The following is a 17015-nucleotide window of genomic DNA, read 5'->3' as shown; positions in this document are numbered from 1 at the left end:
CTTCCTCCCATTCTGTGTACTCTGCCTGTATATTTTATATTACAATCTCTGTCTAAGGATCTCTTCCTCCCATTCTGTGTACTCTGCCTGTATATTTTATATTACAATCTATGTCTCGGGAACTCTTCCTCCCATTCTGTGTACTCTACCTGTATATTTTATATTACAATCTCTGTCCCGGGATCTCTTCCTCCCATTTTGTGTACTCTGCCTGTATATTTTATATTACAATCTCTGTCCCGGGATCTCTTTCTCCCATTTTGTGTACTCTGCCTGTATATTTTATATTACAATCTCTCTCCCTGGATCTCTTCCTCCCATTCTGTGTACTCTGCCTGTATATTTTATATTACAATCTCTGTCTCGGGATCTCTTCCTCCCATTCTGTGTACTCTGCCTGTATATTTTATATTACAATCTCTGTCTCGGGATCTCTTCCTCCCATTCTGTGTACTCTGCCTGTATATTTTATATTACAATCTCTGTCTCGGGATCTCTTCCTCCCATTCTGTGTACTCTGCCTGTATATTTTATATTACAATCTCTGTCTCGGGATCTCTTCCTCCCATTCTGTGTACTCTGCCTGTATATTTTATATTACAATCTCTGTCTCGGGATCTCTTCCTCCCATTCTGTGTACTCTGCCTGTATATTTTATATTACAATCTCTGTCTCGGGATCTCTTCCTCCCATTCTCTGTACTCTGCCTGTATATTTTATATTACAATCTCTGTCTCGGGATCTCTTCCTCCCATTCTGTGTACTCTGCCTGTATATTTTATATTACAATCTCTGTCTCGGGATCTCTTCCTCCCATTCTGTGTACTCTGCCTGTATATTTTATATTACAATCTCTGTCTCTGGATCTCTTCCTCCCATTCTGTGTACTCTGCCTGTATATTTTATATTACAATCTATGTCTCGGGATCTCTTCCTCCCATTCTGTGTACTCTGCCTGTATATTTTATATTACAATCTCTGTCTCGGGATCTCTTCCTCCCATTCTGTGTACTCTGTCTGTTTATTTTATATTCCAATCTCTGTCTCGGGATCTCTTCCTCCCATTCTGTGTACTCTGCCTGTATATTTTATATTCCAATCTCTGTCTAAGGATCTCTTCCTCCCATTCTGTGTACTCTGCCTGTATATTTTATATTACAATCTCTGTCTCTGGATCTCTTCCTCCCATTCTGTGTACTCTGCCTGTATATTTTATATTACAATCTCTGTCTCGGGATCTCTTCCTCCCATTCTGTGTACTCTGCCTGTATATTTTATATTACAATCTCTGTCTCGGGATCTCTTCCTCCCATTCTGTGTACTCTGCCTGTATATTTTATATTACAATCTCTGTCTCGGGATCTCTTCCTCCCATTCTGTGTACTCTGCCTGTATATTTTATATTACAATCTCTGTCTCTGGATCTCTTCCTCCCATTCTGTGTACTCTGCCTGTATATTTTATATTACAATCTCTGTCCCGGGATCTCTTCCTCCCATTTTGTGTACTCTGCCTGTATATTTTATATTACAATCTCTGTCCCGGGATCTCTTCCTCCCATTCTGTGTACTCTGCCTGTATATTTTATATTACAATCTCTGTCTCGGGATCTCTTCCTCCCATTCTGTGTACTCTGCCTGTATATTTTATATTACAATCTCTGTCTCGGGATCTCTTCCTCCCATTCTGTGTACTCTGCCTGTATATTTTATATTAGAATCTCTGTCCCGGGATCTCTTCCTCCCATTTTGTGTACTCTGCCTGTATATTTTATATTACAATCTCTGTCCCGGGATCTCTTCCTCCCATTCTGTGTACTCTGCCTGTATATTTTATATTACAATCTCTGTCTCGGGATCTCTTCCTCCCATTCTGTGTACTCTGCCTGTATATTTTATATTACAATCTCTGTCCCTGGATCTGTTCCTCCCATTCTATGTACTCTGCCTGTATATTTTATATTACAATCTCTGTCTCGGGATCTCTTCCTCCCATTCTGTGTACTCTGCCTGTATATTTTATATTACAATCTCTGTCCCTGGATCTCTTCCTCCCATTCTGTGTACTCTGCCTGTATATTTTATATTACAATCTCTGTCTCGGGATCTCTTCCTCCCATTCTGTATACTCTGCCTGTATATTTTATATTACAATCTCTGTCTCGGGATCTCTTCCTCCCATTCTGTGTACTCTGCCTGTATATTTTATATTACAATCTCTGTCCCGGGATCTCTTCCTCCCATTCTGTGTACTCTGCCTGCATATTTTATATTACAATCTCTGTCCCGGGATCTCTTCCTCCCATTCTGTGTACTCTGCCTGCATATTTTATATTACAATCTCTGTCCCGGGATCTCTTCCTCCCATTCTGTGTACTCTGCCTGTATATTTTATATTACAATCTCTGTCTCTGGATCTCTTCCTCCCATGCTGTGTACTCTGCCTGTATATTTTATATTACAATCTCTGTCTCTGGATATCTTCCTCCCATTCTGTGTACTCTGCCTGTATATTTTATATTACAATCTATGTCTCGGGATCTCTTCCTCCCATTCTGTGTACTCTGCCTGTATATTTTATATTACAATCTCTGTCTAAGGATCTCTTCCTCCCATTCTGTGTACTCTGCCTGTATATTTTATATTACAATCTATGTCTCGGGAACTCTTCCTCCCATTCTGTGTACTCTACCTGTATATTTTATATTACAATCTCTGTCCCGGGATCTCTTCCTCCCATTTTGTGTACTCTGCCTGTATATTTTATATTACAATCTCTGTCCCGGGATCTCTTTCTCCCATTTTGTGTACTCTGCCTGTATATTTTATATTACAATCTCTCTCCCTGGATATCTTCCTCCCATTCTGTGTACTCTGCCAGGAAATTTTATATTACAATCTCTGTCTCGGGATCTCTTCCTCCCATTCTGTGTACTCTGCCTGTATATTTTATATTACAATCTCTGTCTCGGGATCTCTTCCTCCCATTCTGTGTACTCTGCCTGTATATTTTATATTACAATCTCTGTCTCGGGATCTCTTCCTCCCATTCTGTGTACTCTGCCTGTATATTTTATATTACAATCTCTGTCTCGGGATCTCTTCCTCCAACTCTGTGTACTCTGCCTGTATATTTTATATTACAATCTCTGTCTCGGGATCTCTTCCTCCCATTCTGTGTACTCTTCCTGTATATTTTATATTACAATCTCTGTCCCGGGATCTCTTCCTCCCATTCTGTGTACTCTGCCTGTATATTTTATATTACAATCTCTGTCTAAGGATCTCTTCCTCCCATTCTGTGTACTCAGCCTGTATATTTTATATTACAATCTCTGTCTCGGGATCTCTTCCTCCCATTCTGTGTACTCTGCCTGTATATTTTATATTACAATCTCTGTCCCGGGATCTCTTCCTCCCATTCTGTGTACTCTGCCTGTATATTTTATATTACAATCTCTGTCTCGGGATCTCTTCCTCCCATTCTGTGTACTCTGCCTGTATATTTTATATTACAATCTCTGTCCCTGGATCTCTTCCTCCCATTCTATGTACTCTGCCTGTATATTTTATATTACAATCTCTGTCTAAGGATCTCTTCCTCCCATTCTGTGTACTCTGCCTGTATATTTTATATTACAATCTCTGTCTCGGGATCTCTTCCTCCCATTTTGTGTACTCTGCCTGTATATTTTATATTACAATCTCTGTCTCGGGATCTCTTCCTCCCACTCTGTGTACTCTGCCTGTATATTTTATATTACAATCTCTGTCCCGGGATCTCTTCCTCCCACTCTGTGTACTCTGCCTGTATATTTTATATTACAATCTCTGTCTCGGGATCTCTTCCTCCCATTCTGTGTAGTCTGCCTGTATATTTTATATTACAATCTCTGTCTAAGGATCTCTTCCTCCCATTCTGTGTACTCAGCCTGTATATTTTATATTACAATCTCTGTCTCGGGATCTCTTCCTCCCATTCTGTGTACTCTGCCTGTATATTTTATATTACAATCTCTGTCCCGGGATCTCTTCCTCCCATTCTGTGTACTCTGCCTGTATATTTTATATTACAATCTCTGTCTCGGGATCTCTTCCTCCCATTCTGTGTACTCTGCCTGTATATTTTATATTACAATCTCTGTCCCTGGATCTCTTCCTCCCATTCTATGTACTCTGCCTGTATATTTTATATTACAATCTCTGTCTAAGGATCTCTTCCTCCCATTCTGTGTACTCTGCCTGTATATTTTATATTACAATCTCTGTCTCGGGATCTCTTCCTCCCATTCTGTGTACTCTGCCTGTATATTTTATATTACAATCTCTGTCCCTGGATCTCTTCCTCCCATTCTATGTACTCTGCCTGTATATTTTATATTACAATCTCTGTCTAAGGATCTCTTCCTCCCATTCTGTGTACTCTGCCTGTATATTTTATATTACAATCTCTGTCTCGGGATCTCTTCCTCCCATTCTGTATACTCTGCCTGTATATTTTATATTACAATCTCTGTCTCGGGATCTCTTCCTCCCATTCTGTGTACTCTGCCTGTATATTTTATATTACAATCTCTGTCCCGGGATCTCTTCCTCCCATTCTGTGTACTCTGCCTGCATATTTTATATTACAATCTCTGTCCCGGGATCTCTTCCTCCCATTCTGTGTACTCTGCCTGCATATTTTATATTACAATCTCTGTCCCGGGATCTCTTCCTCCCATTCTGTGTACTCTGCCTGTATATTTTATATTACAATCTCTGTCTCTGGATCTCTTCCTCCCATGCTGTGTACTCTGCCTGTATATTTTATATTACAATCTCTGTCTCGGGATCTCTTCCTCCCATTCTGTGTACTCTGCCTGTATATTTTATATTACAATCTCTGTCTCTGGATATCTTCCTCCCATTCTGTGTACTCTGCCTGTATATTTTATATTACAATCTATGTCTCGGGATCTCTTCCTCCCATTCTGTGTACTCTGCCTGTATATTTTATATTACAATCTCTGTCTAAGGATCTCTTCCTCCCATTCTGTGTACTCTGCCTGTATATTTTATATTACAATCTATGTCTCGGGAACTCTTCCTCCCATTCTGTGTACTCTACCTGTATATTTTATATTACAATCTCTGTCCCGGGATCTCTTCCTCCCATTTTGTGTACTCTGCCTGTATATTTTATATTACAATCTCTGTCCCGGGATCTCTTTCTCCCATTTTGTGTACTCTGCCTGTATATTTTATATTACAATCTCTCTCCCTGGATATCTTCCTCCCATTCTGTGTACTCTGCCTGTATATTTTATATTACAATCTCTGTCTCGGGATCTCTTCCTCCCATTCTGTGTACTCTGCCTGTATATTTTATATTACAATCTCTGTCTCGGGATCTCTTCCTCCCATTCTGTGTACTCTGCCTGTATATTTTATATTACAATCTCTGTCTCGGGATCTCTTCCTCCCATTCTGTGTACTCTGCCTGTATATTTTATATTACAATCTCTGTCTCGGGATCTCTTCCTCCAACTCTGTGTACTCTGCCTGTATATTTTATATTACAATCTCTGTCTCGGGATCTCTTCCTCCCATTCTGTGTACTCTGCCTGTATATTTTATATTACAATCTCTGTCCCGGGATCTCTTCCTCCCACTCTGTGTACTCTGCCTGTATATTTTATATTACAATCTCTGTCCCGGGATCTCTTCCTCCCACTCTGTGTACTCTGCCTGTATATTTTATATTACAATCTCTGTCTCGGGATCTCTTCCTCCCATTCTGTGTACTCTGCCTGTATATTTTATATTACAATCTCTGTCCCGGGATCTCTTCCTCCCATTCTGTGTACTCTGCCTGCATATTTTATATTACAATCTCTGTCCCGGGATCTCTTCCTCCCATTCTGTGTACTCTGCCTGTATATTTTATATTACAATCTCTGTCTCTGGATCTCTTCCTCCCATGCTGTGTACTCTGCCTGTATATTTTATATTACAATCTCTGTCTCTGGATATCTTCCTCCCATTCTGTGTACTCTGCCTGTATATTTTATATTACAATCTATGTCTCGGGATCTCTTCCTCCCATTCTGTGTACTCTGCCTGTATATTTTATATTACAATCTCTGTCTAAGGATCTCTTCCTCCCATTCTGTGTACTCTGCCTGTATATTTTATATTACAATCTATGTCTCGGGAACTCTTCCTCCCATTCTGTGTACTCTACCTGTATATTTTATATTACAATCTCTGTCCCGGGATCTCTTCCTCCCATTTTGTGTACTCTGCCTGTATATTTTATATTACAATCTCTGTCCCGGGATCTCTTTCTCCCATTTTGTGTACTCTGCCTGTATATTTTATATTACAATCTCTCTCCCTGGATATCTTCCTCCCATTCTGTGTACTCTGCCAGGAAATTTTATATTACAATCTCTGTCTCGGGATCTCTTCCTCCCATTCTGTGTACTCTGCCTGTATATTTTATATTACAATCTCTGTCTCGGGATCTCTTCCTCCCATTCTGTGTACTCTGCCTGTATATTTTATATTACAATCTCTGTCTCGGGATCTCTTCCTCCCATTCTGTGTACTCTGCCTGTATATTTTATATTACAATCTCTGTCTCGGGATCTCTTCCTCCAACTCTGTGTACTCTGCCTGTATATTTTATATTACAATCTCTGTCTCGGGATCTCTTCCTCCCATTCTGTGTACTCTTCCTGTATATTTTATATTACAATCTCTGTCCCGGGATCTCTTCCTCCCATTCTGTGTACTCTGCCTGTATATTTTATATTACAATCTCTGTCTAAGGATCTCTTCCTCCCATTCTGTGTACTCAGCCTGTATATTTTATATTACAATCTCTGTCTCGGGATCTCTTCCTCCCATTCTGTGTACTCTGCCTGTATATTTTATATTACAATCTCTGTCCCGGGATCTCTTCCTCCCATTCTGTGTACTCTGCCTGTATATTTTATATTACAATCTCTGTCTCGGGATCTCTTCCTCCCATTCTGTGTACTCTGCCTGTATATTTTATATTACAATCTCTGTCCCTGGATCTCTTCCTCCCATTCTATGTACTCTGCCTGTATATTTTATATTACAATCTCTGTCTAAGGATCTCTTCCTCCCATTCTGTGTACTCTGCCTGTATATTTTATATTACAATCTCTGTCTCGGGATCTCTTCCTCCCATTTTGTGTACTCTGCCTGTATATTTTATATTACAATCTCTGTCTCGGGATCTCTTCCTCCCACTCTGTGTACTCTGCCTGTATATTTTATATTACAATCTCTGTCCCGGGATCTCTTCCTCCCACTCTGTGTACTCTGCCTGTATATTTTATATTACAATCTCTGTCTCGGGATCTCTTCCTCCCATTCTGTGTAGTCTGCCTGTATATTTTATATTACAATCTCTGTCTAAGGATCTCTTCCTCCCATTCTGTGTACTCAGCCTGTATATTTTATATTACAATCTCTGTCTCGGGATCTCTTCCTCCCATTCTGTGTACTCTGCCTGTATATTTTATATTACAATCTCTGTCCCGGGATCTCTTCCTCCCATTCTGTGTACTCTGCCTGTATATTTTATATTACAATCTCTGTCTCGGGATCTCTTCCTCCCATTCTGTGTACTCTGCCTGTATATTTTATATTACAATCTCTGTCCCTGGATCTCTTCCTCCCATTCTATGTACTCTGCCTGTATATTTTATATTACAATCTCTGTCTAAGGATCTCTTCCTCCCATTCTGTGTACTCTGCCTGTATATTTTATATTACAATCTCTGTCTCGGGATCTCTTCCTCCCATTCTGTGTACTCTGCCTGTATATTTTATATTACAATCTCTGTCCCTGGATCTCTTCCTCCCATTCTATGTACTCTGCCTGTATATTTTATATTACAATCTCTGTCTAAGGATCTCTTCCTCCCATTCTGTGTACTCTGCCTGTATATTTTATATTACAATCTCTGTCTCGGGATCTCTTCCTCCCATTCTGTATACTCTGCCTGTATATTTTATATTACAATCTCTGTCTCGGGATCTCTTCCTCCCATTCTGTGTACTCTGCCTGTATATTTTATATTACAATCTCTGTCCCGGGATCTCTTCCTCCCATTCTGTGTACTCTGCCTGCATATTTTATATTACAATCTCTGTCCCGGGATCTCTTCCTCCCATTCTGTGTACTCTGCCTGCATATTTTATATTACAATCTCTGTCCCGGGATCTCTTCCTCCCATTCTGTGTACTCTGCCTGTATATTTTATATTACAATCTCTGTCTCTGGATCTCTTCCTCCCATGCTGTGTACTCTGCCTGTATATTTTATATTACAATCTCTGTCTCGGGATCTCTTCCTCCCATTCTGTGTACTCTGCCTGTATATTTTATATTACAATCTCTGTCTCTGGATATCTTCCTCCCATTCTGTGTACTCTGCCTGTATATTTTATATTACAATCTATGTCTCGGGATCTCTTCCTCCCATTCTGTGTACTCTGCCTGTATATTTTATATTACAATCTCTGTCTAAGGATCTCTTCCTCCCATTCTGTGTACTCTGCCTGTATATTTTATATTACAATCTATGTCTCGGGAACTCTTCCTCCCATTCTGTGTACTCTACCTGTATATTTTATATTACAATCTCTGTCCCGGGATCTCTTCCTCCCATTTTGTGTACTCTGCCTGTATATTTTATATTACAATCTCTGTCCCGGGATCTCTTTCTCCCATTTTGTGTACTCTGCCTGTATATTTTATATTACAATCTCTCTCCCTGGATATCTTCCTCCCATTCTGTGTACTCTGCCTGTATATTTTATATTACAATCTCTGTCTCGGGATCTCTTCCTCCCATTCTGTGTACTCTGCCTGTATATTTTATATTACAATCTCTGTCTCGGGATCTCTTCCTCCCATTCTGTGTACTCTGCCTGTATATTTTATATTACAATCTCTGTCTCGGGATCTCTTCCTCCCATTCTGTGTACTCTGCCTGTATATTTTATATTACAATCTCTGTCTCGGGATCTCTTCCTCCAACTCTGTGTACTCTGCCTGTATATTTTATATTACAATCTCTGTCTCGGGATCTCTTCCTCCCATTCTGTGTACTCTGCCTGTATATTTTATATTACAATCTCTGTCCCGGGATCTCTTCCTCCCACTCTGTGTACTCTGCCTGTATATTTTATATTACAATCTCTGTCCCGGGATCTCTTCCTCCCACTCTGTGTACTCTGCCTGTATATTTTATATTACAATCTCTGTCTCGGGATCTCTTCCTCCCATTCTGTGTACTCTGCCTGTATATTTTATATTACAATCTCTGTCTAAGGATCTCTTCCTCCCATTCTGTGTACTCAGCCTGTATATTTTATATTACAATCTCTGTCTCTGGATCTCTTCCTCCCATTCTGTGTACTCTGCCTGTATATTTTATATTACAATCTCTGTCCCGGGATCTCTTCCTCCCATTCTGTGTACTCTGCCTGTATATTTTATATTACAATCTCTGTCTCGGGATCTCTTCCTCCCATTCTGTGTACTCTGCCTGTATATTTTATATTACAATCTCTGTCCCTGGATCTCTTCCTCCCATTCTATGTACTCTGCCTGTATATTTTATATTACAATCTCTGTCTAAGGATCTCTTCCTCCCATTCTGTGTACTCTGCCTGTATATTTTATATTACAATCTCTGTCTCGGGATCTCTTCCTCCCATTCTGTGTACTCTGCCTGAATATTTTATATTACAATCTCTGTCCCTGGATCTCTTCCTCCCATTCTATGTACTCTGCCTGTATATTTTATATTACAATCTCTGTCTAAGGATCTCTTCCTCCCATTCTGTGTACTCTGCCTGTATATTTTATATTACAATCTCTGTCTCGGGATCTCTTCCTCCCATTCTGTATACTCTGCCTGTATATTTTATATTACAATCTCTGTCTCGGGATCTCTTCCTCCCATTCTGTGTACTCTGCCTGTATATTTTATATTACAATCTCTGTCCCGGGATCTCTTCCTCCCATTCTGTGTACTCTGCCTGCATATTTTATATTACAATCTCTGTCCCGGGATCTCTTCCTCCCATTCTGTGTACTCTGCCTGCATATTTTATATTACAATCTCTGTCCCGGGATCTCTTCCTCCCATTCTGTGTACTCTGCCTGTATATTTTATATTACAATCTCTGTCTCTGGATCTCTTCCTCCCATGCTGTGTACTCTGCCTGTATATTTTATATTACAATCTCTGTCTCGGGATCTCTTCCTCCCATTCTGTGTACTCTGCCTGTATATTTTATATTACAATCTCTGTCTCTGGATATCTTCCTCCCATTCTGTGTACTCTGCCTGTATATTTTATATTACAATCTATGTCTCGGGATCTCTTCCTCCCATTCTGTGTACTCTGCCTGTATATTTTATATTACAATCTCTGTCTAAGGATCTCTTCCTCCCATTCTGTGTACTCTGCCTGTATATTTTATATTACAATCTATGTCTCGGGAACTCTTCCTCCCATTCTGTGTACTCTACCTGTATATTTTATATTACAATCTCTGTCCCGGGATCTCTTCCTCCCATTTTGTGTACTCTGCCTGTATATTTTATATTACAATCTCTGTCCCGGGATCTCTTTCTCCCATTTTGTGTACTCTGCCTGTATATTTTATATTACAATCTCTCTCCCTGGATCTCTTCCTCCCATTCTGTGTACTCTGCCTGTATATTTTATATTACAATCTCTGTCTCGGGATCTCTTCCTCCCATTCTGTGTACTCTGCCTGTATATTTTATATTACAATCTCTGTCTCGGGATCTCTTCCTCCCATTCTGTGTACTCTGCCTGTATATTTTATATTACAATCTCTGTCTCGGGATCTCTTCCTCCCATTCTGTGTACTCTGCCTGTATATTTTATATTACAATCTCTGTCTCGGGATCTCTTCCTCCCATTCTGTGTACTCTGCCTGTATATTTTATATTACAATCTCTGTCTCGGGATCTCTTCCTCCCATTCTGTGTACTCTGCCTGTATATTTTATATTACAATCTCTGTCTCGGGATCTCTTCCTCCCATTCTCTGTACTCTGCCTGTATATTTTATATTACAATCTCTGTCTCGGGATCTCTTCCTCCCATTCTGTGTACTCTGCCTGTATATTTTATATTACAATCTCTGTCTCGGGATCTCTTCCTCCCATTCTGTGTACTCTGCCTGTATATTTTATATTACAATCTCTGTCTCTGGATCTCTTCCTCCCATTCTGTGTACTCTGCCTGTATATTTTATATTACAATCTATGTCTCGGGATCTCTTCCTCCCATTCTGTGTACTCTGCCTGTATATTTTATATTACAATCTCTGTCTCGGGATCTCTTCCTCCCATTCTGTGTACTCTGTCTGTTTATTTTATATTCCAATCTCTGTCTCGGGATCTCTTCCTCCCATTCTGTGTACTCTTCCTGTATATTTTATATTCCAATCTCTGTCTAAGGATCTCTTCCTCCCATTCTGTGTACTCTGCCTGTATATTTTATATTACAATCTCTGTCTCTGGATCTCTTCCTCCCATTCTGTGTACTCTGCCTGTATATTTTATATTACAATCTCTGTCTCGGGATCTCTTCCTCCCATTCTGTGTACTCTGCCTGTATATTTTATATTACAATCTCTGTCTCGGGATCTCTTCCTCCCATTCTGTGTACTCTGCCTGTATATTTTATATTACAATCTCTGTCTCGGGATCTCTTCCTCCCATTCTGTGTACTCTGCCTGTATATTTTATATTACAATCTCTGTCTCGGGATCTCTTCCTCCCATTCTGTGTACTCTGCCTGTATATTTTATATTACAATCTCTGTCCCGGGATCTCTTCCTCCCATTTTGTGTACTCTGCCTGTATATTTTATATTACAATCTCTGTCCCGGGATCTCTTCCTCCCATTCTGTGTACTCTGCCTGTATATTTTATATTACAATCTCTGTCTCGGGATCTCTTCCTCCCATTCTGTGTACTCTGCCTGTATATTTTATATTACAATCTCTGTCTCGGGATCTCTTCCTCCCATTCTGTGTACTCTGCCTGTATATTTTATATTACAATCTCTGTCTCGGGATCTCTTCCTCCCATTCTGTGTACTCTGCCTGTATATTTTATATTAGAATCTCTGTCCCGGGATCTCTTCCTCCCATTTTGTGTACTCTGCCTGTATATTTTATATTACAATCTCTGTCCCGGGATCTCTTCCTCCCATTCTGTGTACTCTGCCTGTATATTTTATATTACAATCTCTGTCTCGGGATCTCTTCCTCCCATTCTGTGTACTCTGTCTGTATATTTTATATTACAATCTCTGTCTCGGGATCTCTTCCTCCCATTCTGTGTACTCTGCCTGTATATTTTATATTACAATCTCTGTCTAAGGTTCTCTTCCTCCCACTCTGTGTACTCTGCCTGTATATTTTATATTACAATCTCTGTCTCGGGATCTCTTTCTCCCATTCTGTGTACTCTGCCTGTATATTTTATATTACAATCTCTGTCCCGGGATCTCTTCCTCCCATTCTGTGTACTCTGCCTGTATATTTTATATTACAATCTCTGTCTCGGGATCTCTTTCTCCCATTCTGTGTACTCTGCCTGTATATTTTATATTACAATCTCTGTCCCGGGATCTCTTCCTCCCATTCTGTGTACTCTGCCTGTATATTTTATATTACAATCTATGTCTCGGGATCTCTTCCTCCCATTCTGTGTACTCTGCCTGTATATTTTATATTACAATCTCTGTCTCGGGATCTCTTCCTCCCATTCTGTGTACTCTGCCTGTATATTTTATATTACAATCTCTGTCTCGGGATCTCTTCCTCCCATTCTGTGTACTCTGCCTGTATATTTTATATTACAATCTCTGTCTCTGGATCTCTTCCTCCCATTCTGTGTACTCTGCCTGTATATTTTATATTACAATCTCTGTCTAAGGATCTCTTCCTCCCATTCTGTGTACTCTGCCTGTATATTTTATATTCAATCTCTGTCTCTGGATCTCTTCCTCCCATTCTGTGTACTCTGCCTGTATATTTTATATTACAATCTCTGTCTCGGGATCTCTTCCTCCCATTCTGTGTACTCTGCCTGTATATTTTATATTACAATCTCTGTCCCGGGATCTCTTCCTCCCATTCTGTGTACTCTGCCTGTATATTTTATATTACAATCTCTGTCTCGGGATCTCTTCCTCCCATTCTGTGTACTCTGCCTGTATATTTTATATTACAATATCTGTCCCGGGATCTCTTCCTCCCATTCTGTGTACTCTGCCTGTATATTTTATATTACAATCTCTGTCTCTGGATCTCTTCCTCCCATTCTGTGTACTCTGCCTGTATATTTTATATTACAATCTCTGTCCCGGGATCTCTTTCTCCCATTCTGTGTACTCTGCCTGTATATTTTATATTACAATCTCTATCTCGGGATCTCTTCCTCCCATTCTGTGTACTCTGCCTGTATATTTAGATTGCAATATTCACCCTGTTTGTGATGTAATGTGTACAATTAGTGCAGCGATTATTGATGACATCATTTACTGATGACCACTAAATTAATGCTAAGCACTTACCTGTGCACAAAGATGGGGACAATAAAATCACTGTAATTTTGTTTTTTATCCTCTTCCAAAATCCGATCCAAATTTTTTTTATAATCTTCACACCATTCTACTTCGTCATTAATAGGCAATAAATTAGCTGAAAACAAGCAAAAACATTCTTCAATTTAGTACAAACTGTGTCCCGTTCAATATAGAGATATTTTTATATTATAGTAAAACAATATTTATTTACCAATATAAATGATTTGATGACACAGTGAGGGTTAGGGCTAGGTCCACCTGAATACCGGGCATCACTGCATCCTTATATAAAACACAAAACATATCCAATACACCCCAAAGTGACACTATATGGAAAAAACTACTTAACTTAGTACAACAAATAATAATGCAGCACCCTGGAGGAGGTTTGCAGTGCCCCCACTTTACATGGAGCTCACAGACTCCAGATGAAAAGAGCGCATTGAGGTTGCCTTCCCCCAGAGGAGGTCTGCTTTATATTTAAAAAAATGGTGGTATATCACCGGTCCTACGCATTTCGTTTCTATGGAAACCTCCTCAGGGACCACCTTTTATACAATCATACAAACATAGAAAATATGTCTAACAATTTCATGTCCTTAGGTGGACCCTGAGGAAGTTTCCATACGCGTAGGACCGGTGATATGCCACCAATTTTTAAAATATTTATTTTATTCAATTTATTTGTAATAAATCAGTTTTTACCTACCCACCTGATTTCTGATTTGGATCAAAAAGCACCACTCTGACTGTGAAAGCAGACCTCCTCTGGGGGGAAGGCAACCTCTATGCGCTCTTTTCATCTGGAGTCTGTGAGTTCCATATAAAGTGGGGGCACTCCAGCAGTGTTGCAATATTATTTGTTATGTTTTGTTTTAGATATCCAGCTGTTTTCCATTTTCTGTATTTTTTTAATCACTGCATCCATGTCTGTGACTGACACTGGCTTGAATTGGCTGCTGCTTTCCTTAATTCTAACTCTATTCATTCAAAGGACACTCCATACAATATAGCCACAGCGTTTTGTATTGGTTATGGTGCCACAAGTACCTTTGTACCTTTTCGAATGGTTTCACAACTTACCCAGGGTTTGATCGCCTTGTCTTTTGCAACCTGGGAAGGTGTAGCACTGAGTTCAGACAATGAGTCTGCCGAGTACGGCAGGACTTCGCTAGCTTCCAGGCACCAGAGGAAGAGGTGACCAGCGCCCAGCAGACCCCAGATAAGTTGTCAAACCATTCACAAATAGTTTGACTACTTACATTGGGATGCTGCTGAACTCACTAGAGCAGGCTGTACATTGGTTATGGTGCTTGGAGTGTTACTTGATCGATATGGGGAGAGGAGCTGTGGAGAGAGACTGGCACCGTCTCTGTCTCCCCATTCCATTGTTACATAATAGTATCAGCTGAGGAATGAATTAACTGTAAAAGTACACACTGTGCAGGTGTACTGTCCTGCACATTTTAAATCCCACTGTGAATCACAGTTTTTAATGCAATGTTTGATATCGTCCAATATATCAGTCTAGGACAGGGGTTCCCAACTCAGTCCTCATTACCTAACAGTCCAGAATTTAGGGATTACCCAGCTGTGTCTAAAGGGTTCTTTTTTATATTTCTAAAAACACTTTAGACACAGCTGGCTAATCCATAAATCCTGGACTGTTCGGTAATGAGGACTGAGTTGGGACTGTGTTGGGTACCCCTGATCTAGAAAATCAAAGACTTGCAATCTGAGCTGGTCACTAAAGTGAGATTTCAAAGTGAATGTCAAAGTTAAGGCCAGAGTAGCTGAATTGGGAGAACTCTCTGAGCCAGCTATGCTCCTAGTTCAGCTACTTTGGACTAAAATTTGAAATCCACTTTGAATTCCCCATAAAGAAAATACCAGTGAATGTTTTTTATTCTGAAAAGCTTCTTCCAGCAGATGTTCTGCACGTTAGCCAATCATTACAAACGAACGCAAAACGGAGCACTGCGGAAGCTATGAATGGCATACCTGGAATTTATTGGAGTCGATATTAACCAGAACAACTACAGCTTATTGAATTTGTTCTGGTGAGTAGAATCATTCCTTCCAGGCTTTTTGCTGTAAACACTGTCTTTTTTCAGAGAAAATGCAGTGTTGACATTACAGCCTAGTGATACCCCCACTGGCCACTCCTCAGATGGCTGCTAGAGGTGCTTCCTGGGGCGGTGCTGCACAGTGTGACTGACATTCATTGTCTCCACCCTCTGCATGCAGACACTGAAATTTTCTCATAGAGATGCAGCGATTCAGTTAATCTCTATGAGGAGATGCTGATTGGCCAGGGCTGTGTTTGGCTTGTGCTGGCTCTGCCCCTGATCTGCCTCCTTGACAGTTTCAGCCAATCCTATGGGAATGCACTGTGATTGGCTCAGACCTCCACTTCTGATGATGTCAGCCAAAAAGGCAGATCAGAGGCCGAGCAAGCAGCAGCAGACTGGAGTCATAGTAAGATTATACTCTATTTAGGGTGGAAGGGGAGGCCATGGGGGCTAGATGGAGGTTTTTAACATTATAAGGTGAGGAATACATATTTGTGTTCCTGAACCTATAGTGTTCCTTTAAAAATGTTTAGCACCAGGTAACATTTACTCTAAAATGGCATTTACTAGTGTTCATATCTAATCAGTTATTAGGCAGGAAGAAACTCTTCGAGCAAGCTGAAAAGATCCCACAAATAAATAGTATCTCGGTAACAGGGAATAGTGACCCATTAACCTTTGGAATTTGAAATATACAAGTTAGTGATCAGTAGTTGATGGCTTACCGAGCTGAGCGAATATCTGCCCTGTCTCGTATTTGTTGAGTGTCGGACACCCGCGGTTATCGACCATCATTATGGTATCTGTGAGCTTGTAGGGGACTCTCCTCGTGGTGCAGCCTCCTTGTTTTTTCTTAGCCTCAGCATGTTCATTAAACACACCCTCTAGAGCAAACTTACAGGAGTTGATGAAGGAGGACTTGCCGTTACCTGGCAAACCGAATACCTGCAGGAGGACGCGTCCATAGCCCTGATTCCCATGTCTACAGTTATTCAAACTGTAGTTATTGATATCTGCTTTGTACTTTTCAATATCAGCCATTTTCTGATTGATCCACCTTCAGTGAGCGACCAGAGAGATCTGCTTATAGAGACAGAAGATAAAAAATGTACTTCTTAATAATTATTAACCGGTTTTGAAGCCATATAACTTCTAAAAACAAAGTTATATGAGGCTGTGTATCCGTGTATATCAGTATTTATAAATACTGATATACACAGATACACAGCCTCATATTACATACGTGGGATTGTTTAGACATAATATACATACTACA

The 17015-nt window shown here is 40.1% G+C and overlaps 1 protein-coding gene across 1 annotated transcript in view; it reads right to left on the bottom strand.

Moving 5' to 3' along the window:
* Positions 1-16780, bottom strand: part of LOC134571402 (uncharacterized) — a 59485-nt gene extending 42705 nt beyond the window's left edge. Inside the window, exons 1-2 of the mRNA XM_063429607.1 lie at positions 16465-16780; positions 13656-13782 (exon numbers count right to left, since the gene is read on the bottom strand). Of these exons, the coding sequence (XP_063285677.1) occupies positions 13656-13782; positions 16465-16780 (443 nt within the window). The remainder of the gene's footprint in view (positions 1-13655; positions 13783-16464) is intronic.
* Positions 16781-17015: the final 235 nt, after the last annotated feature.

This window comes from Pelobates fuscus, chromosome 8 (genome assembly GCF_036172605.1).
Source record: "Pelobates fuscus isolate aPelFus1 chromosome 8, aPelFus1.pri, whole genome shotgun sequence".
Lineage (NCBI taxonomy): Eukaryota > Metazoa > Chordata > Amphibia > Anura > Pelobatidae > Pelobates > Pelobates fuscus.
Note: the sequence above shows the minus strand (reverse complement) of the source record. Positions and strands in the feature narration are given on the sequence as shown.